Source organism: Pelmatolapia mariae, linkage group LG16_19 (assembly GCF_036321145.2).
Source record: "Pelmatolapia mariae isolate MD_Pm_ZW linkage group LG16_19, Pm_UMD_F_2, whole genome shotgun sequence".
Taxonomy (NCBI): domain Eukaryota; kingdom Metazoa; phylum Chordata; class Actinopteri; order Cichliformes; family Cichlidae; genus Pelmatolapia; species Pelmatolapia mariae.
Genome location: NC_086241.1, coordinates 23107046 through 23132270, shown reverse-complemented (window position 1 = coordinate 23132270; position 25225 = coordinate 23107046). Strand labels below are relative to the sequence as shown.

General features: G+C 43.1%; 1 protein-coding gene across 3 annotated transcripts in view; it reads right to left on the bottom strand.

The window, feature by feature from the left end:
- The window catches only part of klf12b (Kruppel like factor 12b), a 38754-nt gene that overhangs the window by 10459 nt on the left and 3070 nt on the right, over positions 1 to 25225 (bottom strand). For 2 of the 3 annotated variants that reach the window (XM_063498796.1, XM_063498795.1), the window contains exons 2-4: positions 12145 to 12227; positions 5612 to 6149; positions 1324 to 1459 (exon numbers count right to left, since the gene is read on the bottom strand). In XM_063498796.1, coding sequence (XP_063354866.1) covers positions 1324 to 1459; positions 5612 to 6149; positions 12145 to 12210 — 740 coding nt within the window. In that variant the 5' untranslated portion in view covers positions 12211 to 12227. The remainder of the gene's footprint in view (positions 1 to 1323; positions 1460 to 5611; positions 6150 to 12144; positions 12228 to 25225) is intronic. The other variant, XM_063498797.1, reaches the window with a different exon arrangement.

The following is a 25225-nucleotide window of genomic DNA, read 5'->3' as shown; positions in this document are numbered from 1 at the left end:
GGCACGCCTGTCCCTTTCAATAACCTGCATCGAAACCTGAGTCCTCCGGTGCGTGTGTGTTTGTGTGTGTCTGAAGCACAGCAGCCTATACTTGTACCCCTGAACCACAGCTTTACTATTATGTGCTGTACTTTGGAACTACAATAAAACATTTAGGTTAATTACAGTAGATGGTCACACAGCCAATGGATGACAAACAAACAATACAACATCTAGTACACAATGTCAAACCTGCCAGCTAGAACGTTACAAAACACAGTGAGTGCCGGCAGCCTTGTTAATGTCGCTACGGCATTAGCAGGATTCTCAAGGAGTCCTGGAATACTTTCCTTACAGGTAGTCTAAATAAAAGTCCGATGGGTATTAACTTGAGTCTAGCCAGGCTGGCAATTATGACTGTTCTGGGTTTATGAGCAGCAGCGCAACAAGGACAGGGCCGAGCCAAATGCTTCTCTGCATCTGATTTCCTCCCTCTGATAAGAATTCTATACGCTGTCATCAACTTTTCATTTCAACACAGATGGACTGGCACGGCAGGAGTTGATGTCTGTAGGCCGAACAGTTCATAAAGTATGTCTGAGCCATATGCATACAGGCATATAGATGCACGCCCACGCAGACACATCCAAAGAGTGGAAGAGCGGTTACAAAACCACACGGAAATGCACAATGCTAAGGATTACAACGGGTCTGATAATGACGCCCTCCTCCAGGGAGTCACGAAAACATATTAGTACTCTGTGCTCTGTCTATTCAAAAATTCAAGACTGCAACATCACTGGCTTGGATGACTAAAGGGATTTTTTTTTTTTTCCAATTTTACCATATTAATTGAAGATGATTACATTTTCAAAATAAAAGCCTCTAATAAATGCGCGCACACATGATAAGATGTTATAATATAAAACACATTTACGTGTATTAAGCTTCATGCATTATTTCTGTGAGCTTTTTTTCCCCCGTTATGCAATGCAGAGTGCTACTTATTTTAATAAAGAGCTCTGCTGTGCTGTCATTATTAACTATTTGGCTCAGTAATAAAGCAAAGTAACAGTAGTTCGCATAAATTTGCTTTCCCCAGCACTAATAATAACACACCAGTGGAACAAACTGAAACTTTCATATAACCAAATTTAACACCGGTCACTGGTAAAGAACGCAATAACCAAAGCCACATACTTCTGAGCATCTTGTTGTCATAACGCTGAACCAACTCATGGCAGAGATCCACATTTCATTTATGGCTTTAAAGTTAGCAAAGAAGAAAAAGTCAGCGCCAGGATTTCCGGCGTGTGTTCAAGAAAAAAAAATGAAGATACTCACTCTTGTACAGCACGGGCTATAGACAGCGCGGTAGAGCCGGTCTCATTAACACTGTCCAAGGTCACGTTTGGCAGGTCATCGTCATCGCTGTCACTTTTGATCTGCCTTGGCGACAGGCCGTTGGGGTCTATGTGTGCTGTGAGGATGGGACACAGACATGGGAGACAGACACATGAAACTGGAGCTGGCGCTGTAAACTTATAAGGCATATCACATTGTGCGTCTTTCTAATTGTAATGAAGTAACTCCTTTATATACCATTTCATCCAAATAACCCCAAAAGTATTCTTTTGTGTGCCATTATTTAGCATACTGTAAGCAGTAGCTGAGCGTGAGTTGAGATGGCCTCAGTACTTGGCAGTATTTTCTCTCAGGAGCTGTCAATCAAACGAAACATTTAACTGGAGGACAGAACAGTCGACTGTGACTCTGTACCCAGAGGTTGCGTACTTACAGAGTAGCATGCGAAAAGGACACACGTGTGCACATAATCTCTATCTGCCTCCAACCACAAAGATAAGACTACAGGGTGGAGCACTGTTTAGTTGTGTTGTTGCCTCTGAGCAGCGTGTGGAAACATTTGCGCATTTGTTACTGTTTCCAACTTAAAAGAACATGTGCACGCATGAGAGCAACTGTGAGCATCTGGTCCTCTATACAGTATGCACACCTGAAATAGAATCATATTCATCATAGCGACGAACCTGTACACAACACCTGAAGAGATCAGCTGCTAATTTCTTCAACCTTGAAAATTAACAAGCGAAATGTATATGTAGTTGCTTGTTTCCTTTTGCACAACGTGGACCAAAACCACGAAAAACAAGGGAAAAAAAGACCATAATGCTGTTGAACCATGACCCTCTGAGCCAGTGAGCTCAGTGGTTTCTGTCTCTTGAGCTACGCAGTAAGGTTACATCTATTCCACAAGCTGTGAAAACTTGTCCCTTGGACAGCTCATCAGATATACTGCCAGAGCCTGGAGCCATTCTGTCCATTCTTTCTCTTTCAGCCGACAGATGCGGCGAAAATCCCGGATAACACAATAAATTAATATCAGAAGAAAAAACAAAGACATGCTGTAGATGGAGAATTAGCAGCAGGGCATTCTAATACAGCACTTAAAAAAATGTACACTGTTAACGGTTCTGTAAAGGCTATTCTTGCTTAAAATCACCGGAAACACTGAATATACTGAGACATACAGTATTTTCCACTGAGGTCTACAACATCCCCATCTACTGTAAGCCAGGGTGCTTTTATAAGCTATCAGGACTTCACCTTCTCTGCCCTCTCAGCTGAGACTGTGGCCATAATGGCCCATAATAATGGTCTAGAGTTAGGAGCAGACATGGTGTTATTACTGGAGGGGGGGGTTGGACACAGAAATAATGCTGTAACTCAGTTGGAGCTTTTGCTTTTAAAGGTTTCTGCTGTTGTTGTAGACTAAGACATGCAGAGTGGTCACCAGCTCGCCGAACCCTATGGAAAACCTGTAATTAGCTAGAAATGCATCGCGTGTTGGAAATGGGGATTGGAGGGTGGGGGTATTTTGAACTAGGGACACAAAGGAGGAGTGGTGGAGAGGTGGGCAGAGCACCGGATTTCTTCCTTTCTCTCCTGTTGTTTCCAGTCAAGCCCTGTTTCCATGGCAACCTCCTACCGGAGACAGGGAGGCAGCAGTGAAAGAAAGGGTACCCGCCTTCTCTGAAAGAGGATGGCCAACCTGTGTATGTATGTGAAAAGCGAGTGAGTGTGCACCTCATATCTACGCTGAGAACTTTAATAATCACATTAAAGTTTTCTTGGTGGGGGGTGGGAGGGGGGCTGGATTTAGTTCGGGATTTGCCTGATGTCAACAACTTATTTGTTTAACCACCGACCAGTAGTGACACCTGAAATTCCAGATAAGGCAGGGACAAAAAAACTCTCTCTATATATAGATGGACAGACAGATATAGATATTTTTTCTATGGCTTTAATTCATTTTTGATTTGGCTTTGATGGTGGAATGTTGGATTTTGTAGACATCATATTAAATGCAATAAATAGCCAAATGTTCTGGTTCTCAACCGTTTGCACTCTCATTAAAAGTAACTGCGTCCACCACACCCAGCACTCATCCACCCCGTTTCCTTTGTGCTGGGTGCGTTCAGAGCCGGGCACTGCTGATGTTGCTCTGTGTATGTGTGTGTGGATGCGTCTGTTTGAGTGCCACCCATCTTCAATATCCATCCACACCCTATTATGCAAGTCTTGTTTTTCCCTATCCTTCCTTCTTTTCCTCTCTCCTCTCCCTGGGAGCTGACATCTAGCATTTTAAAAAGCAAAAAAAAAGAAAAAAACAACAACCAAAAAAAAAACCACCCATCTCTGAGGACCACCCCACCCAGCCGGCCGAGTGTCTGTTTGAGCACATGCTCTAATTACATATCATTGCTTGTTTGCTTGTACGTACTGTACATGCACGGGTGTGAGCCTTAATGTGTCTATCCCTTCTGCAGGGAGTGAAAAGAAGCAACCTCTTTTTACAACCAACAGTTGCCCTGTGTACAGCTCAGACTTGGACAGAAACACCTACTGTAGGCTCTCATCCAGTGGTTGGCAGTAAAACCACACCCAGGGAGAAAACCAACAACACATCCAAGGCAAGGCCGGACTACCCCAGACTTTTGCTTCTTGACAGAGGGAAAGCTACCTGCACTGGAGGCTGTTAAACACGAACAAGGCGTTCAAGCTCTAAGCCTTATCTTCCCTCTGAAGGGGCAACATTTTTGCCCGAGAGGGCATTCTGAAAGCATGGACATGACAGTCTGCCTTCTCAGCAATGTGTTGACTAAAGACAGAGCAGAAAACCTGCCAGATAACAAACCACACAGCTTGTCACTGAGCTTTCCCCCTCTAACATTTCAAAATCCTCAGTGCTAAATGTCAGTTTGTGTCATCCCTTATATCTGACCCAGGTGCAGCCAAAAAAACTTCTGTAATTGTTCCCAGAGAAAGCTGCGAGCGGTTTCTCTTTTCATACACCTCTTAGTAAGAATACATTGAAGCTTATTATGATTATAACCTATTTTAAGTGAGTTAACGGATTTAAAAGTAATATTTCTCAAAAGGTAGAGCCTAAGAGCAGGTACCAGCACTTACAAACTCTTAAATGTCCTATTAGAGGTTTCACCCAATCTGGTTTAGTATCTAGGTCACATGGTTCAGGTTAGTGGTCATCCTTCAGTCAGGCTGATCAGGAATCATGATGGCCACCAGTGGAGAAACACGCCAACAAGGTGGTAACCCATTACATTTTTTAATACAATTGTAATTTTCAATAAAACAAAAACGTGATTTCCTAATTAAAACTCACTGGTGTAGAAGAAAAATTGACCTTAAAAAGTACGCAATTCAATTCAGAAACTTTTGAAATATATGTATCCCTGAGATACATTTTAATCTGAAAAACGTGGTAATACTAGCTGCAAACACAGAAATTGCATTATGAAAGTATTGCTTTATCTTTTCCTGCAGGGCATCGCAGGTAGCTCATTTTGTAGGAAAGAAAGAAAGTGATTAGATTGATCCACGCAAGCCTTTCAGACTTTGAGCTCAGTGATAAAGGTCTTGAGAGATAGTTGCAGCGGTTTACACTTTTCCCATAGATGTGAAAAGACCCCCAGTTCGAGATCGGGAGGAGTCACAGGCTGGCGTAGTCCTAGGGCCGGTTCCAACCACAGATAATCGAGAGGGTTGCGTCAGGAAAGGCGTCTGGTGTAAAATCGGTGCCAAATCAAACAAGTGAATCTATTCGCTGTCGTGACCCCTTGGGAAATAAGGGAGCAGCTCAAAGTACCCCCCCCCACTGAGAGATAGCTCTGCTGCAGAGGTAGAGGGTAAAAGTCCAAAAACCCTCAGTGGATTTAGGTTGTGGTAAGCCTACACAGTATTTGTAATGTAATGGCCAGGAGAAGCTAGAATATATAACTTCTCTTTATTGAATCTAACATTAAAATGTTTATCATTTTGACTTTGTTACACCATAGGGCAACATTTCCTTGTAAGTACGCCTCAGAACATGCAAAATACACCAAAAAAAGATGTGGGGCTAGAGCTTCACAGGGGCCCAGGCTGCTCAGTAAATATAAATGTAATAAAAAGGCAGTAGCACAAAACCTGAATCATAGTTGAACCTTTTGCAGTGTATCTTATTAAAATAATGACAGAGCTTTAATAGAAATCCCAACAGAACAAAGTTAGCTGTATAAATATAGAGCAAATTCAGAGAGCAGGGTCTCACCTTTGCCCTGGCTTTTGGCCTCATCCAGCAGAGGTAGCATGATGGCATTGTTGAGGCTGGAGGGTGATCGAACGGCAGTGGTGTACATGAGGGGCAGTGACTGTACCACAACTGGGATGCGGTGAACATGGCTGGCGAGCTTCCCGGCTCCCTGCAGGCTCAGAGGGCTGGATGGAGGCGGAGGCACAGAGTGCAGGATGTGCAAATATGGCTGACCTCTCACCCCAGTTCCCGGGGCAACCAGAGGGCCCGATGTGAGCACCGACGAGGCTGAGGTGATAACTGATGGAGAGGAGGAGGAGGAGGATGACGACGATAACGAAGACGGAGAGAAGGCGGATCTGAGGGGGGATGACGATGAAATCGTGGTGGCGGATGAAGAGGAGGGGCGGGGTTTGTTAATGGACAGGTCGACGGGCTCGGTCTGCGTGTGGAAGTGCAGGTCGTGGGCGAGCAGGTCTTCGGGAGGTTCCGGTTTAACTCTGCTGAGGAAAAAGGGGACGCCGTCCATCGCAGTGTAAGGGCGCACTTTGGGTGACTGTGGGCGTAAGAGAGACAGTGATGTTTGAGTTTAATGCCACAAAATACATTAACCTTAAAAGACAGAGTGTTTCTATAGCTGAAATCCAAGGTCTAATAGTTTTTGTGGAAAAATTTGTTATGAAACACAGATACAGAGCAAAATATTCATTTAAGAGTTCAACTTCTCCTGTGAAGCTCTTCAACTGGCATGATGTCACGCACAGATAAAATGCACGAGTAAAGATAACGTCTCTAACACTCGCCTCCTTTCGCTCCCTCGTTCTCTTCTCCTGCCCTGGGTTGCACTCTCTCTTTTTCTCCTGTTTTCCATGACTCCCACACAAACGCAGCTCTCTTGGCTCCCCTTGTCTCTCTCTTAAATCTCCTTTGTGACGGTGAAAAAACATCATATGGGCTCAATTTCCTGACCGTCTCTCTCCGTCTCTCAGAAATGGGCCTCCTAAGGCCAATGCTGGTGGCTTAGCGTATCCCTCAACACATCTTTCACTTAACACCAAGCAGACTGTAACACAACCTCTCCATCTGTCTGCACACGTTTCAGGAACCTGTTTACTTGGAAAAGATAATAGAGAACACACACGGTAGAAAAAGTGACGCTCACCCTGCTACTATTTGCTTCTAAGGGCTCCCAAACTTTGGCCCCTTTACTTGATATCGCGGTCTTTGTTCTAATGTCAGATTAGCCGAGTTGCATGTGATGCGGCTGATCTCGGCTCACTCTGCTCAACGTGGGTGCTGCAAAGTGTGGTAAGCAGTGTTGATCCTCACAGTGGAGCCTTTCAGAGGCTGAGTCACAGTTAGTGCCATCAGGGAGCGAGCACGTCCAGGATTTTTTTTTTTAAATAATCAAACAGGAAAAGCTCATTAAAATTAAAAGGAAAAAAAAATTTCACTCCAATAGCAGCTGCAGGAGAAATGAAAAATGTTCTCTAATGTGGGTTTTCATGCTCACTTTTGTTTTCAGAGACTCGCATTTCTTTCTCCTTATGTAATGCTGACTGAGAGTCGATCTGCGGTGAATTACGAATTTTTCTGAGTGGTGTGTATGGGTGTTCTTTTATGTAGTAGCTTACTATTTTTACTCCAGACTTGTATACTTGTTTTCAGCCTACAGGAAGTGTTACAACCCCATGAATCAAAAAAAAAAAAAAAAAAAAAAAAAACTTCACGCAGCGTAACTCCTCTTCAGTTGGAAAACAAACCATGCCCCATGAAAAATGCTTTCTGATGAACTCTGGACCTCAGTGGGGTTCAGCTCAGAGTCACTGGTGTCGTGTCAAGATCCACAGTAAAATATGGTCTGGGTCATTACCCACCACCGATTTCAGGCATGAGCCTTCACAGCATTTCGTTTGTGTTATTCTTCAGGGCTATCGCTTCACACAAAAAAATGCTCAATCATGCTGTTTATTAAGAAAATGGAAGACATGATCAGTTCTAGTGTACTGTGATAAAGATAACATCACATCTCCTTCATTTTTGTCAGTACCATTCAAACAGAGACACTTCCCTAAAGGGGTTGACGAATCGTTATAAAGTTCTCCTCTTTTAAAGGTTATTCTCAAAGAACGAGAGCGACCTACAGGCACAGGTACGTATAGAATATTTAGATATTCTAAAGTAAATATCAGTAAAGGCTTCAGTAGAAGCAACTTAGAGCGCTGCGAATCCACAATGGCATAAGGCTGCCAGCACAGCAACAATGAGAGCGTCATACAGGTTCCCTTCTACCTTTTCTGTTACGACTGAACTTGTGGGCCTCATCGCAAAGAGGAAGCTGAAACCAGAGTTTACAAATAAGGTTTTGGTTTTTGGGTTAAAGAAATATGGTGCAGTGATGAAGTGCAAAAAAGAGTAAGAAGATAAGAGAAGCTATGAGAGAGCCACAAACTCTATCAGCAAGAACAGCGATCAGTATCCGGGTGTGCATGTTTGAGACAATAAAGCCCGTGCACCACCGAGAGACTCCGACACTGTGGGGATGTTATGGGTAGCAGCAGCGTGCAACAACTTTTTTGATACTATTTGAGTATTCAACTGTTAGATTTGCAGCTAATTAAAGAGCCACTGGTGTGAAAGCGTAAACCAAACCAAACGGCTGATGATGTACATGTACAATAACAATAAAGAGATTTTCTATTCTATTCTAAAATACGTTTTTGGTACTTAGAGGCAAAGAATACATTTGTAGTCTTAAACATGCTTCAGGCTACATTTATACGTACAAATGGATACATAAACCTATCATTTCTATTCAAACAATCTCAAGTGAGACGGATGACGCTTGCATTGCTTTGCGTAAAAAAAAGTTAGACTCTGTTGAGTCTCCATGGTAGCAATGTCTAGATTTAAACAAGCACGTCCCTCCTTTAGGTTATTCAAATTCACATTTTATATTTTTCGTTTGTTTGTTTGATTTTTTTATGGTTGAATGTCTGCTATCTAGTGGCTATATCAGGAATTTACCCAGACAAAATTTTCTAAATAAATTTCACACAGAGTTAAACATTAACCGTCATCTCTACTTTGTCTTGCATCAGTCTGACGTAGCCTTTCTTGGCAGAGCCTCGGGCTACCATCTAGCTGCTTTTGCACATGGTCTCTCTGTGTTTCCATTTTTGTGTATAGAAAGCGAGTGTCACAGTCTGCCCGGAGCTATACCGCCTGTCGGCTTTGAAGTCGTTAGATTCACTGAGGTTAATCTCAGTGTTTTGAAAACAGTGTCTTTCTTAGTAAGTGTGTGTAGCCCACTCCTAAAATTATGTAGTATTAGCAAGTCTTCTTACCAGTTAAAGACATTGAAGTATCTCATGTGGTAAAGTGCAGACTGAATAATGTTATGAATAAAACAGATATGCTGCCCCAGTCCTAAATATTGATTGTTTAGGACAATCAATGAAATTGAACTTTTCTGGCAATATCTTCCCAAGTGCTTTTTTAAAAGAGCAAAGAGTTTTCAACATAGCATTTGAAATTGTTTCTATTTGTCACAAGAAATATTTCAGAAAAACAAAAGAAATTGGTTTAGACTTGAGGAAAAAAAACTATTGATGCTCACAAAGTAGAAGACCCATATAAAAAGTTACCACAACATTTCCTGGTGTTAAGAACAGAAATCAAAAGAAATTCAAAGAGTCACACAGTACAGAACAAGCCTGGTCGAAGTAAGAAGTTAAAGATTTCAAAGACTCTGAAAGAAAACTAGTGAGAGTTGGTGCGTAAAGACTCCAGAACGACTACCGAGGCACCAGTGAATGACTTAACCCATTTGGGAGAACAATAACTAGAAGCAGGCACAACAATGGACTGTGCAGGTCTAATGAGATGAAACTAGAGTGCTTTGGCTACTTCCAACACAGCAACAACCCAAAACATACATCGCTGCTGGTGAAGAACTACCTCCAGAAAGACCAATGTGAGCATTATTGACTGGCCTGTGCAAAACCCTGACTTGAATTCTACTGAAAATCTGTGTGGTGAACTGAAGACCAATGTCCATGCCAGAAGATAATCACATAACAGGCTGGGATTGCTCAGGAAACATCAGAGAAACTTGTTGAAAACGACAACCAACGACTGCAGGCTGTTAACCAGCAAAAAAACAGGACACACGGTTGACTATTGACGTCAGAGGAGCTAATCATTTTGACCGGGTAGTTTGGCGTTGCATTGAATGTAAGCATCCAAAATAAGGCTAGGCTGTTTGGACAAGCTGTGTTAAAAATTCCTTGCTCTGTTTAACAGTACTTTGGAAATACTTCTGAACTAAAACTAAATTTTCATAGGGAGGTCTAATAATTCTGTCTGCATTTGTATATGTTTGTAATGACAGTGTACTTGGAAAGTGTCCTATAAACAAAGACTAGTTGGCGCTCTAACAATGACATTTCCTTTTTAAATAACATACACATACACTGTTTCTTAAAAAACTTTACTTATCTGTTAATTTATTTATAAAGTAGTTAAAAGTAACTTAAAGTACTAGATGGTAAGTGAGCAAATTGCACTACAATAAATAATCATATGGCACGAACTCAGTTTACAGCAAGACATCAAACATGCCACTTACACAAAAGTATACTTGCAACACTATTACAAGCCTATAAAAGTAAATTTACTGCTTTTTTTAGTCCATTGGTATTATACCTTTTGTTTCCATTCATTTGTGAGTGCTGCCGTAATGTTGAGAAGTAAGAACTCTATTTAAAATTCTCTCATCAAAATATTAGAACGGTCTATACATAAACAAAACACGCAGAAACGAAACTTCTGCCTTTTTTTCTTCTTCTTCAAACACAACTTAACAGAAATGGAAAACTTAAGCCACCCCTACTCTCACTTTGACAGATACAAACCCACACATGCTTACAAACCTGACACACATACAGCAAGAGCCGCTCAACCTGCCTGCCTGCCTCCGTCCTCATGCCATTGTCTTTATTAGGGGATAATGGTTAGCGGGGCAGATTTTCCAGCCCCTTGCAGGCGAATTGTCTAACGAGGCAGACCATTTCCAGCAAGCCCTTGGCCCCACGCCACCCAAATGAAGACCACATTTCTGCAGCAGGCTAAACTGTCTGTCTGCCTCTGCCATCTAAAGGGAAGCTCGGTCTGTTAGGGCAAGATTGGATCTTGGTGCACTTCAAAGCTGTGTGGGCTGCAGTGCTCACATCCTGTCTGTGACTGACATCATTACAAGGAGAATGATTTCAAACCCTAGGTATGAGGTAGCAGCGCAAGAGCCTAGCTCTCAAACCCTTAAGCCGCAGCTAAGGAAAAGACACCCAGAAAGTAACCACCTGCTGCCTCTATGCCAATTCCTTAGATGTGGAGATTCAACTCTTATCAACACAAACCACCTCCACAGCCAAACAATTCTCTGCAAGGCCTCCGAGATAACCTGACGGGTTATCAGCAGCCTGTATTTTTCTCATCCATCACAGGTTAATGCTCCCAGATTCATCTCAACAGAAACTATTCCGTTATCCCACAAAGTGATCTTGGTGATTTATTAGAAAGCTAAAAATGTTATTGATAGGTTATGAATGGAAATCAATAATAAGTGAATTCTAATTCATCATGGTTACAAATATTAAGTGGTCTGCGCCCACTACACACACAGCTGTGGCAGCAACACAGAGCCCTTGTAACCTAGCAACAGCTTCACCATAACAAGACCACTTTATTTCTAGGTACGTCAGACCAGAGAGCACTGATACTGTATGTGGGCCATGAAAAGCTTACGTGAGGTGCCTCTGTTATACATAACATGATCAATACATTTAAATGAACTCATGAAAGTAAATTGTTCTATGTAGCCGATTGGGTAAAACAAAGTTATTACAGATTTGCTGGTGGAATTTTTAAACCGCGCTCACATGGGCTTGTAGTGACAAGCTCTTACTCTGTGTAGAAACACCACGGAGGTGACATGGAGCTCTGTGAGAGAGCAGAGGCATGCAAAGGATACAACAAAACAGCAGATGAAGCCGTAATAGTGTGCGCAGAAAAGGAGTGTGGCATGCTGTGTTGTTTGTCTGCCTGTATTAATGTGTGCATGTGTTTTTGTGAGAAACCCCAGAGGGAGGATAAAGGAAAATTGAGAGATGTCAAGAAGCAGGAACAGGCAGAGATAGATAAGATTTAGTTTCCCATGCAACCCTCCTCCTTCTCAGAGTAGTGACGAGGCTACATCTGCACAGCCCTCACCCACCCGTCCAGCCAGCCAGCGCGGACTCCACTGGCTCCAGTCACCTCCCTAAAAGACCCCCAGTGCATTCCTGCTCCAGCTGTGGCTCTCTTCCTCTTGGTTCTTCTCTTCTCTTTTCTTACTACCATGCTCTCCGACCACTCCTCTAAGCCCCCACTCTGTCTCAGTCACTCACTTGCTTAGGCCTGGGAGTGATTATCAGCCCATTGCCGGGAGGAGGAAAGAAGGAAAGGAAAGCAGGAAAAAAAAGGAATTGTCTGGAAAACAACTGCTCTCTTACCCCTTGTTCCGATTCCAGGGGCTCGGCTTTGACTCGGACTGCAGGCATTCCGTCAAGCATTAACATCCTGTTTCTTAGCCTGCCTGTGAAGGAACACAGAGGAGGTGTAAGACGGGTGTTTTAGCATGACTAAGCAGGTCCCACACTCACTTATTCACACATGGACATCTACAATGTTGTCCTCACACCCACTGAGAAATAAACACATTTTAAATAGACATGACTTCATGTTTCAGAATCATCAGAAGCTGACACACACACACACACAAAAAGACGCACACAAACTGTGAGTCCCTCTTCTTTATAATAAAGATTTTCGAATTGCCTGGTGGGCTGCTGTGGGGCTAATAACACTTAATAATACTGAAAGAAATCCTCTTAAGACTTCAATGGAATACAAACACATGCTTTCATATACAGTTAATCAACAGCAAAGGCATGAACACAACCCGTCTTCAGAGTTTTCCTCTTTAGCCACTTATATAGAGAAAACAATGAGCGCCGTTTGAAGTTGTGGCACTTCTAAAGGTGTAATGTAATATTCGATAATTCACATTATTATTTGTAGCATTTCTTCAGATCCACGCATTCCTCTGCCTCTGAGCACAGTGCGTCTGTAAAGTGGGCAGCAGTGCCCGTCTCCTCAGCTCCGCACTGTGGCTTTAAGAGGGATACTCAGATGGAGCCAATGACAACAATGCATGTTCCGTATCCCTCAGCTTGGGCCCGACCTGAGGTAACCCTCCCTCTTATTATTTTAGCAGCAGTACATGGAGGAATGCAAGCAAGGCAAATAGACCCTAAACATCTCTATTACTCTCCACTGCTGGCACCAGCAGCGGGGTTTGCGGCCCAGTCCTCATAGTCAGCAGCACCACGGCAATCATGACCATTCTAATTCTGAGGAATAAAAGCTGAGGCAGTGATGAATGACATACATTATCTCTGTTTACCTTATGTCCTGGCCATCTAACCACACTAAACATATTGCATATCACACAAAATCCCAGTGGCCTGCTCAATTATTAAACATTTGGGGGTTTTTTTGCTTTTTTACTCACCAAAGTATCCACTCAAGACAGCTATCGGAAAACATTTCTTATGCAAAAATTGTTTCAGCAAAACTGTTTAATGCCAAGTATTGTTCCTCTACCTCTCAGATTCTCAAGCGAAAGGCTAATCCTGACTGTGTTTGTGAGTTGAGTGTGTGAGGGAGGCAGAGAAAGAGGGAGGATTTACTCCCTCAATCTGCAACCCCCCAGATCTCGCCTCACAGGTCTAAGTCCCTCAGGTACCCTGGCTGTGCTGCTATTGTATTGTTGTCCAGGATGTCCTTCGGCTTCAGGTCTTGGTAGGCCCAGATAGCGTTGCCATGGTAACGACTGGGCGGGTGGAGCTGCAGCCTCGGTCCAGCCTCAAGCCATGTGTTGAGGAGGAAAAGAAGAGAGGAGTGCACTAAGAGAGACAGAAAGTGAGGTTTTGTTTTCCCCGGGATGACCACCGTTATGGCAAATGCACTTTCTCCTCATTCACGAGAAAAAAAAGAAAAAAACCCAAACCTATCCAGACAGAGACACTTAAGATAAAACTTGATTTTCCCGAGGGGTTTTCTATTCTTACATCAAAAAGTTTTTGGTTTTTTTTCCTTTTCCATTCATTTTTGTTCACTGTGCTAAATGCTCACCCTATTGCTGATGGAAAAGCGAAACAATTAGAACACCTTTGGTTCGGCCAGACAATCACACAGTTCTTGAAAGTAGAAACCTTTTCCTCGTGTGCCTAAAGTCCATTTAATACAGTGGGTTTGTGAGCAGTACCTAATGAACTGGCCTGCAGAGGGATATTCATAGGAAATCAATGGTCTCTGCGTTCCTTTGCTTGTGATGGTAATGACCAAAGAGCTCACGGCAGTCGGGGAGCCCTAACACTGAGTAATGAGATAACTGAGGGGTGTTGAGGAGTTCGTGTCGCACTCCTTTGACTGAAGTCAAATGTCAATCGCTTTCGTTCCCACAAAAGAATTGTTTCTAACAGCTAGTGCTTGAAGATCAAAAAAAAAAATCAAAAAGATTAAAGATAAGAACAAAGACTGAGTTGAAACTGAAAAGAATTTGTTGGTGGTGATAAACCAATGCCTATCCAGTATCACTAAATTTGCTCTGCTGGCAGCAGGCTCAGGCAACCAGCAGTGCACTGTCCATCAGCGGTATGAGGCACTGTGTGTGGGAGATGGAGAGAAGGAGGGGTGGGGGGGGTTAGAAGGAAACAGGGTAGATTAAGATCACCTTTCCATTTGCTGCTCTCTGAAATGAAATGGCCATCCCAGGTGTGTGGGGGAGTTGGATGGAGAGAGGAGGGCAGTGGAGTGTTGAGGCATCTCATTTCTCCCTCCTACAAGCCCTCCTGTCCCCACCACAATCCCTCGGTAAAAAAACAAAAGAAGGTAAAGGGAGCAGGTGAAGATTGATGTCAGTTCTAGCAGAAGAAATACTCCAAGTATACCTATTTGTGAGTTTTTTGCTGTCTTTGTTTTATTGTTTGAATTTATTTGCGTGCCTGTTAATGCGTTTAAGTGAATGAAGTGAAACTCCCACTGCACATCAACATCCATGACCTGAGGTTCACCATCTCCCAGTTCCCTGTTGACGGCTATTGACTGTGTACTCACTGAGGCAACAGCAACAAGCTTGCAGGCTGCCTTAAAAAAGTGTTAAAAATTAGAAATGACAAACTTCTCTAGAAAACATCAGACATTGTGAGACCAAATGTTGACCTCATGCGCTCGTTTATTATACATGCACATTTCCTCACTGAATACAGAATCAAAAAAATCAAAAGGAAAGCATGTCAAATTAAAAACCACTGTGCCAGAAACAGCTCTGTGGCTTACTCTTGTCTTTTAGCTTTACACCTGTGCTACTAGCACGCTGCCAACACTGTGAATCAAATAATTTTATTTATGAACTGTTCAGTGTTAATTAATGGAGTTTAACAAGGAAGTACTTGACTGGCAAAAAAAATTATATTAAAAAAAGGGTGTATGTCGGTTGGTGGTGAACAACACTGTGACTTTGTGTAAGTGCTTGATACTGTCTCTGCGTGTTCACTCTCAGAGCACAGAAAAACATTTATTTTTAAATTTTTTTTTGTTCAAGTAAAAGTTGGGGCTTAAACAAGCTAATGAAACCAGATTTAGTATCTGGCTGTGTGCACCATCTTTGCTTCCCTTCTCATCTTTTTCCTCTCATGTGGACATACTAGCACACACTCACACACCCACACACACACACAAAAATGCCACACACCCTGAAACACACTGCAACAGACGGGCCCCGCCAATGCTTTGTTCCCATGTCGAACGCCCAGAGCAACTGGGTGCATCTGTGTCACAGAGGCTGGACCTGCTGCCACGGGCTGGGATGGAAGAGGGATGGAAAAGGGTGAGAGGAAGGGAAGGGGTAATGAATAATTGGGGGGAGGGGATGGGGGGGTTACATGAGGATGGATTCAGGAAGGTGATAGCTAAGGAAGAGATGGCGGGGGGGGGGGGGGGGGGGGGGGGTTGTTGAAGAGCGCAGAGTTACTGGCAAGAGCAGTGGTTAGGAAAGCAATCACGGGGAGTTGAAGGGGTTGGAGGGGGTTGTTTAGCGGGGAGGAGGAAGGGAGGGAGTCAGAGAAGCGAGAGAGGGGAGAGAGGGGATATGGACATGAGCCAAGGCCCGGTCGAGCGCAAAGCACACGGTGCAAGAATGCCAACAGACCCCCCCTCCCATCCAGTCCTCTACCAAAGGGAGGAGAGAAAGAAAAAAGGGAGAGCAAGAAAGCAAAGCAAGAAATGCATTTAAAAATGTTGCAACCCACAAACAAATGCTTAACTAGTGCTATGGATAAAAGGGACATAGCTGTAGTTGATGTGAAATAAGCATTTCCTGTGTTTTGCCCAGGCTGTCTGTTGCTGGCCTCTTTGCTGCAGCTCACTTCCCTGTTCTGTGCCCCTGGACACCCCAATGTGACACATTGGCCTGATAACCAACCAACGACTGTTAGCTCACTTGCACACTGCAGCACTTCCTCTCAGCCAGTGCACAGAGGTTTTTGAAAAGTAGTAAAGAATTACTGTAACAATTTCTCAATAAAGAAGGTGAAATGAGGGGGAAAAAACTTGCTAGACAAAGAGCATCGGATGAGTGATACTTTTTGCAGACACTGGGACATAAACGCTACTGATTTTGTTTGCTAGCAGAGTAGACGGATCAGCCGAATCACAGCTGATTTTCAATCTCAGCCTGCTTCATGTTAAGCTGCGTCTGTTCATGACCTCATCTTGTTGAACTAATTCTGGTCTTGAGAGCTATGTGCATAGTTCCTTGCTGAGTTAGTACTTGAAGAGTAACTGCGCCCAGGAAAATTATGGCATTTTATGCGGTCAAGGGCTCAACAGATTTGAATCTTAAACCCAGTCCGGTCAGTGGTGCCCTACAAAGCTAAACACCACATAAATAATGCAATTCAGACAGGACCACTTTAGTCAGAGAACTTCTTATTTCCATTTGCAGATGACTAAGTTATACTTGGCAGCTTGGCTCTGCTCTCAGGCCTCCCCAGCAAAAGCCTTGAAGAGCACACCTCAATCCCATGCTCTTCCATATGCATAGATGGAAAACCCAAGCACTCTCAAAGGAAGAACAGCAGCACAGGCGTCAGTGACACCAGATATGATGCTGATAAGTCAGACAGCAGGGCGGTTTCAATAAATCCATAGAGCTATTTGGGGATGTATATAAAGAAAATCTAAGCTGTGTTTACTCATATTCATATCTGACAACAAACTGCATGGCTGGTAAAACATACAACTGACATGTCTAGTTGGAACCTGGGTTTTCTCCAGGATGTCAAATGATAATTTGTGTGGGAATTAAGTGGAGTTTAAGGGATTCAGACACACAGTATCAGCTTATCCTCCATATTGCCTTCTGTGCCTGCTGGCGACTGTAAAAGACCGCAAAAAAAGCGTACTTTCTAGCAATGACATAGTGACGCATGATGCATTGATTTTTGCTGGGAGTGGGGGGCAGTCAACTCGTTCCTGCTTGCTACAATATAGCTGTTGATGGTTGATGACCAAAATGACCCTGAAGCCACCGGAAAATGTTCCCATGCTCCTGATTGGTAGTCTGCCGCTGTTTGTCACAGTGCGCAGCGGTCAAAGTTCAAATTAGTTGAACTCTCAGCGCGCTGCGGGTGAGCCACATCCTTGCTTTGGCCAGCATGCCAACAAGCCATCGGCGCAGTAACAAACCAGTGGTGCACAGCGCAAACCATTTTAAAGAATGGATTTCGCAGCGTCAATGTTCCATCATGTTTGAAAAATCCATTATGTTGATAGATGTGAAGAAAACTTCCTCCAGAGCCACAGAAGGGACATAACGATTATAAACAAATAAGGCAAATAACTGTTTTCAATATGATGAGTTAACTGAGATACGTTTGAAATTAGCAGAGTTCCCCTTTAAGGTCTCTCATGCAAATAAGATTAAGGTACTTCCTAGCTAAATAAAATCCCTTCACCAGACAGGAAAAGAAAAATACCATCAGTGTTGATGGTGTTTGCTGATTGTCCAAGGTACGTATGTGTGCTTAGGGTTCACGCCTGGATGTACTGCTTTGGACATGTTTTTTTTTTTTTTTAATCATTCCTGGCACTCTGTGAATGGTCTCAGAATTTCCATTTCAGAAGACGTATTTTCCTTGGCAAGAGCAGCAAGTGAAGTCTTTTGGATGCTTCTGGGACATTTTTGAACGGGGCTCAAGAGAGCAGAGTGCTACTACCTCCTTGCTCATGAAAGCGTGGACTTCTCCGACTGCAGACAAGCACAATGGCAATAAACTACAGCTTATACACTCTACCCTTTTAAAAACAGAGAGAGAGAGGGGAGAAAAAAGTTCCCTTTAGGGTTAAAACCCCCTCAAAGATGCACTCAACTGATGCCTTTTACCTCAAAACACCCCGCCCATTTCCTCTCCGACTAAATCAGTTCCACAGAGGAAAAACACAGCTTGCTTTATGAACACAGTTATTAATAGACAGAACACATTCATCATGTGTTGGATGATTTATCTTTGGCACATATTGTGAAATTTGGGGAACTTATCAACTCCTTATCAATTTAAAGGAAAAACTCAGAGATAGGATGAATACATAATGATTTTAGAAATAAAAGGTAAATGGGCACATTACGGTTGTCAGCAGCAACAAAACAGAGCGATTACAGAGGTGTCACCTAATGGCTAATCCTTGTATGATTTTTCTTGAAATTAAGAGTAAAAGGGATATCACTGAGATGCTGCCTGTCAAAAAAAATGATGTGTACAAAAAAAAGTTTCATAAAACCGAATACCAAATAAAGCCTTGTGACAAACTGGGTCCAGGGTGCACCCTGCCTCTCGCCCTATGGCAGCTGGGATAGGGTCCAGCCCCCACACAACACTGAATTGGATTTTGGATGGTTGGATGGACGGATGTGTGGAAAATCAAATACAGAGTAGCCTGAGACAGCTCCAGAGATAGACACCCAAAGCATGTGAACAGGTTGAATGAGCCTAGCAAAGGATGAGTATTGATTTCATTGATCCAGGTGTCAGAATGGTTACACCCAGCTTCAAGAAAAGCTCCAATTCGAAATTCCCCATAAAAGTCGGCGTGTTCCAAATTAAATTTAAAAAGAAAAACCTGCGCTCTGGCAACTTTGTGTGGTGTAAAGTTAAAGAAGCAACAGCAGGAGCAACAAATTCACATGTTGGTGCTCACCTTTTGGAGTCAAAAAGCCAGTAGCCGTGATATAAATCACTTGAAGACTTTAAATTAAATTATTAGAAATCCGTGTAATGACGTCTGAAATGATGGAAACACTGCCGTGTGTGAGAGAGAGCCACAGAGCAGTGAACTCTTAGTGTTCCTCACTGAGCCAGGCAGCTCAGCACCTGAGAGGAAACCGGCTCCATTTATAGAGTGGATGCCCATGTAAATACACAAACAACACACAGACACAGAGTCACACACTAGTAAGGCCCACGGAAGTTCCCATATTCTGGTGAATTGCCCTTGGGTCCTTGCTATTTCTGCCAGGGGCAGGGGGATCCTGTGTCAGTAATCCTGTCATGATGAGGGGGATGAGGTCGCCGGATGCAGCTCAAGTACACTGCCTTCACCAGCACACACACATACAGGCAGCATAATTTGTAATGATCACGACATACAGCAAGTCAGTTATGAGTGTGGTTACAATAACAAATCTGCGGTTCACAATAAAACTTCCTCAAGGTAATGAGAAGATGTCGCAGACCGGCACTGACACATGCTTTATTTAATCAAGTGAAACTTATCAAATTAAACCAAAGAGTCGACAGACCAAAGCAAGTTGCACAAGTAATAACACTTTAGCCAGATATTTCCCTAGTGTCACTTGTTTAATGAGTCAAATGGTCAAAATATGGTTACAACAGGACAAAAGGGAAATCTTTTATCTTTTTTTTTTCGGTGACTTTTTTCATTGTGAAAGATCCCCACCTCCACCATTACCACCTCCGTCCCTTCTAGGTCTTGTGAAACTGTGGGAAATGAAGAAGCTGTTTATTCTGAGAGGAAACACTCAAAGCGAAAAGAAGAGTCGGTCGCTGTCTGGTTTGTCTGTGTCTCCGTCTGTGTCTCAAATGCACTTCTTATAAAGCTGACTTCCTGAGCCCCTTTTCTGATCTACAATCTGGCTCGCAGACACTCACAAACCTCGTGACCTCTGCCTGCACCCACCGTGAACCATATTTATCTTAGATTCAGAGGCAGACACGCATGCACATAAACTCTGCAGCTCTGCCCATGAAAGAAGAATATGGATGCCCATTCAACACAAACAGCCACCCACACACACCTACAGTGTATGCACACACAAGCCGTGCACAAATACACACACACTCCTCCACATTGCTCCAGAGAGAGGTAAACAGAAGAGTCTGACATCCTCTTGCATCATGTGCCTCAAATGCAGCAGAGAAACAGCTAAACAAGCTGTGACCGTGACAGCGCTAAAGTGAGGTGGCATTACTCAAGCGAGCTCCGACTCCCAAGTCAAAGCAATTTGTGACACCATTCTAGACTATTTATGTCCAATTGAAGGTCATTTTGATGAAATCGTGAGAAAGAATAAGTTAAATGTTCAGTATGAAAGCTGGATCGAGTTCGGTGCTAAGGAAACCACAAATAGACACCACAAAACAGCTCCTAAAGAGATAGTTTACTATGAGGTCTTCTTGCTTCAGCATAATCCGCTGACCTCTCAGAAACACCGTACACATGCATACACACTCACTCACCTCAGTAAATGCAGCACGGTCAGTGGCTGTGCATCTAAAATAGCCTCTGACACAAAAACCTCACTTGTACCAAAGGAGGGGGAGGTGGAGCCAAGCAAACCAGGGTAAACGTGTGGAGCACTTGGCTTAGCCTTTCAGGAAGATACTCTAATATTCTGTGTATGTTTATACCACCATACGGCTAACCTGTACATGAGAGTGAGATACTGTGAGGCTGGTTAACTGCAGTGGATCAATACAAGATGCACTCGGTGCCTCTCTACCAGTCTCTTATTTACTTTCAGTTCACAGGTCCTTGGTTGAGGTGACCACACTGCGGTACTTACTAATCATCTCAAAAAGACCGAACAGCATCGCGGGCACCTTTCTGTACGGAATTCACCATGAATAAAAAATGAAAAACCGGTGAATATATTTTTATTGATGCTTTACAGTGGGAGGGCACCATAGAAGGGAAATATAAAGCGTTCTCACAGTGTTGTAAAGGTGTTAAGCAAGTGAACCTTGTGGTATTTTGCCATTTCTCAGCGCTCGTGAAGAAGTTATAGCTGCTTTCAACATGTTGAAAATGAGTGTAAGGGTGAAACCCTGCTCTAATTTCCCACACTGAACTAATGGATTAGTTCAGTACCCTCACAAAAAAGCAACAAAAAAATCCTTTCCATCAACTCTACCACCACTAACCACCCACATGCTTACCACCCCCACCCCCTCTCACCTACCCGAAGGGATGCCAGCACACTCCGACCCTAATGGCGAATTCTTTGTGTAGGCTACTGTCTCTTATCCCCTAGGCTCTGATAGCGTATGTGTGTGTACTTGTGTTCCAACATGTATGTCTGAATGTGATTCCCCTTCCCCCAACATATGCACTGTGTACATACTGCTCACAATGGCCTGTCTTCCGAATGCATCACAGCACACGTGCACTCACGTGCACTCTCAAAAAGATCGACCTAGATGTTGTACAATAACTGTACAATGCAAGCATGCCAAGGCACCAATACAGTGACTCATCTACTACTGTATCTACTGTAAACAACTCATGTAGAAATAATATCATCTCAAACAGTGAAACACACACTCTTATTTTTTTTCACTTGTCTTCCTTTGCCCTTTTTTCTCACTCGCCATCTCTTACATCCAAACAGCAGCCTGCATGCAGGCATATATGCGAGTGCACGGGCAATTTTCTCATGGCTTTTTTTTTAATAGCCTTTGCAGAGTCCTCCTGATGCAGCTTCACAAAGTGTCTCGACTATCTAACCCTACTTTGTGCTGACACAACCAAATCCACCCCAACGCACAGCACATGGAAATTGACAATAACGGACCAAGCAAAACATTCCAACACACTGACACTTATTACATCAAATGCGCGCAGCTATTTTCGCTCACCGAGTTTTTCCCCTTGGTTTGACCCATTCCAGCTCTCCAATACCACTCAATAAAAGCCAGCAGCTGTGTTTACCTCTATTACTCATCTACTCACGCCTTCACTTCGATTACTGCTCCTCTCTTTTTAAGCCGACGCTGTGCCATGTTGATACCTGGCTGAAGCAGCTAATTGAGTAGAGCTATGGCCTGTAGTAGGAGCCTAAATTCAGCTGTGTAGAAATGCCACAGCCCTCCAAATGGATTCCACATGCTGTTTACATAATTTCCTTTCCTAACAGTTGACCTACAGTACAACTGGAAACAAAGTTCACAGTGATCCACGCAGCATCCTTACACAGGTCTGCAGAAACCATCTGCATGGAGGATAGAGAGAAGCAACTCCCAAAAGATTCTGTGAAGGGGAAAGTCTCAGAAATGATCCAAAACAGACTGACTGAAAATGCTGACTTTGAATACTCTCCCATCCTTCTTTCTTGGCTTCCTTCCTTTTCTTCTCTCCTCCTTTAACCAGCCATATTTGGCTAAAATCAATCGCACGCTAGTTTGAAAGAGGAAACGTCATCGCCTATAGACAGGCCTTCCACTGACATACCTTTCTATCCTAGCCATGGAAACATGTCGAGCAACCTCAAATCAGAGTCTGGGGGCAAGCTCTGCAACATGAGTCACTTCCAGTAAGCAGTGAGTGTGCTGCTCTAGCGATTGTGTCATTACTCAAAAGGAAAAAGAAAAAAAAAAAACTTGGATCAATACACCGGTCAGACATTATTTGAAAAAATCTGCCTGTCTTAATACGTTTTTTGCTCTATCAAAATAAAAACTTGGTTCCCCACGATAGCTTTAACAATAGGAGACTCCTTATAAGTATACAACCAGGGATGAGGTTAACAATGCTTAAAATGATGTTGGACAAGCTGGGATCTTTCATGTTAGATTGTAGATCCTTCTGATTTTTTTTTCTTCACTATTTATACTATCAACCTCAGAGTCCCTGGCTGTTGCACAATACTTTCCGTGCTTTCTCTCTCCCTCTCTCTATCTCTCTCTCTCTCACCCCTCTCTTTCTGCTCACTAAACACACATGCTCTTGCACTCTGTGTACACCCTTAACTTAATTTGGTAAACAAACGGGGGCTGGACACTCGGGTCGAAGGTTGAATCCACAAGAGAATGTGCAAAGGGAAAGAACATTTTGTCATTTCTAGGATTATGAAATACCAGTACAGGGACCTCAGCTCACTAACATCACCTACAAATATTTCTTTTTGTTTTTTAATGTCGCTAACAGTAAGTTCACGACAGCCACCGCTGGATGAACAACGAAGCGACACAACGATTCCTTTCTCTCTCCTTTAATTGAGTCAGCTTTTGCGTTTTCTTTTTTGGCTCACATGAAAGTTTGATGTAAGAAGGTGCCAACATATCCTGGATTGAGAGCTCGAGAGATGAGAAGCAATTTTCGGAAACTGGATCTGTATGTTATATATTGGGTCCATACCCTAACCTCTCTAATTTTCCTCTCACCCTGGCCTTGGATTACAGTAGAGACCCACATTAATCCAGTCATATAGTGCGCTGCAGTCTATCTGCAATCAGTGCTGATACACTCCATAACACCCACTTGGATCAATGAGCAGTCAGTCAATATGGCAGCAGTTAACCCAGTTTATTAGCCCTAATGCAGGAAATTTCATCTTCTTAAATACAAATTTGAGCCTATGTGTTGTTAGCATGAACAAACCAGAGCAAGGCACATCTTCCTGAAAGATTTGATCTGTCAACAAGCAGCCAATTTGTGCGTCCTGATATGTGGCTGACAGAGGTTGCCTTTAAAGGGGGGAATCCTGCGGAGCAATTAAATATCCTGGGCAGAGCGGTGTTGATGGACAGATAGAGTCTATCCGTTGGTGATTGGCTTTTTAATTGAGTCCCCCCCACCTGTACCGATCCTTATCGTAAGCCTTTGGACCATGTCTTGGGGTGGGGGTTGAGCTACTGAAGGAATCAGATTGGCAGCACCAGCTTTATACAGTTGTGGAGGAAAACAGCAAGACGTGTGAGACATCAAATCGTTCATGTCAATGTTGGTATAGTCGGTGTGCTCTAAAGATTTGCATTCTATTTGTGACAGCAGCGGTGGGTTTCAGGGCTTGGGTGCGCTCAAAAGCAGGCACAGGTATGCTAAAGAATACCATTTATAAATGCAAATATTTAACCTGACATGTTGAGCATTTTAATCAGCTGCCTCTCCAGTGTTTCTTTCACCTACCACAGTTGGATGGGCTCCAACTGTAGTAGTGACACATGCAGCAGTCTCCAAATACTGCAGGTCTCAGTAAAAGTGGCTCTCCAACTTACAGTGGATCTCCAGATCTCCCCACACCAATATGGGCAGCTGTCATCCAAGATGATGCCCGGGATGAGAGCAAAGCAGCTGAATAATTTTGCCAGCACAGCAATGTGGCCAGTAAACCAGCAAAGCATGACACAGGAAGGATTGGGCTAGGTGGTTAGTAACAACTGAACCTTTAAAATAAGAGCGAGATGATTGTCCACTTGCACAATAATGATGTATATCGTACTTTCAGACAGACGATAAGAATCACAAAAATGCTAAATTGAGTCATGAGACATTAAAATATCTGTACAGCCTGCCGATGTCTATGTAAAGTCTATTTGTGGGAAAACCTAATGCTTCAAGCAAAAAACTAGAAAATAAAAAAAGAAGGAAACACTCCAAAACAAAATAAGTCAATTTTCAGAGCATTCTGCAAGTTGCAAGAGTTATGCTTGCTGTTCTTCAGAAGCAAATGTCAAAGATGAATAAAAAAAGTATATACAGCGATGGGTGGATGGATGATTAAAGTAAATTTGGACTTTGAACACCGAAGACAAGTTCCCAGTTTTTTAACGGACAACCACTGCCATCATTGTTCTTGAACTCTTAGTTATTACTATAAACAGGGCATTGAAGAGACACCAATACTGTACCACTGTAATCATTTTTCCAGCTAGTTTCATGGAGAACCAGGGGATCTCCAGATCATAGATTGGACAGAATTACAGTCCTTGCTTTTTGCCTGCTGGGATCTCCAGTCCATCAAAGGTCTAACAAAAAGACCCTAACAACCATTCACACTCACACTCACCTGTACAACCGCCTTTGAAATCAACACTTATATCAAGCATCTTTTGGGACTGTGGGAAGATACAGAGCATCTGGAGAAAACCCATGAAGTCACAGACAGAACATGCAAGATCGAGACAGAAAGGACAGCGACAGGTTCAAGCCCAAACTTTCTTGCTGTGACGCAAA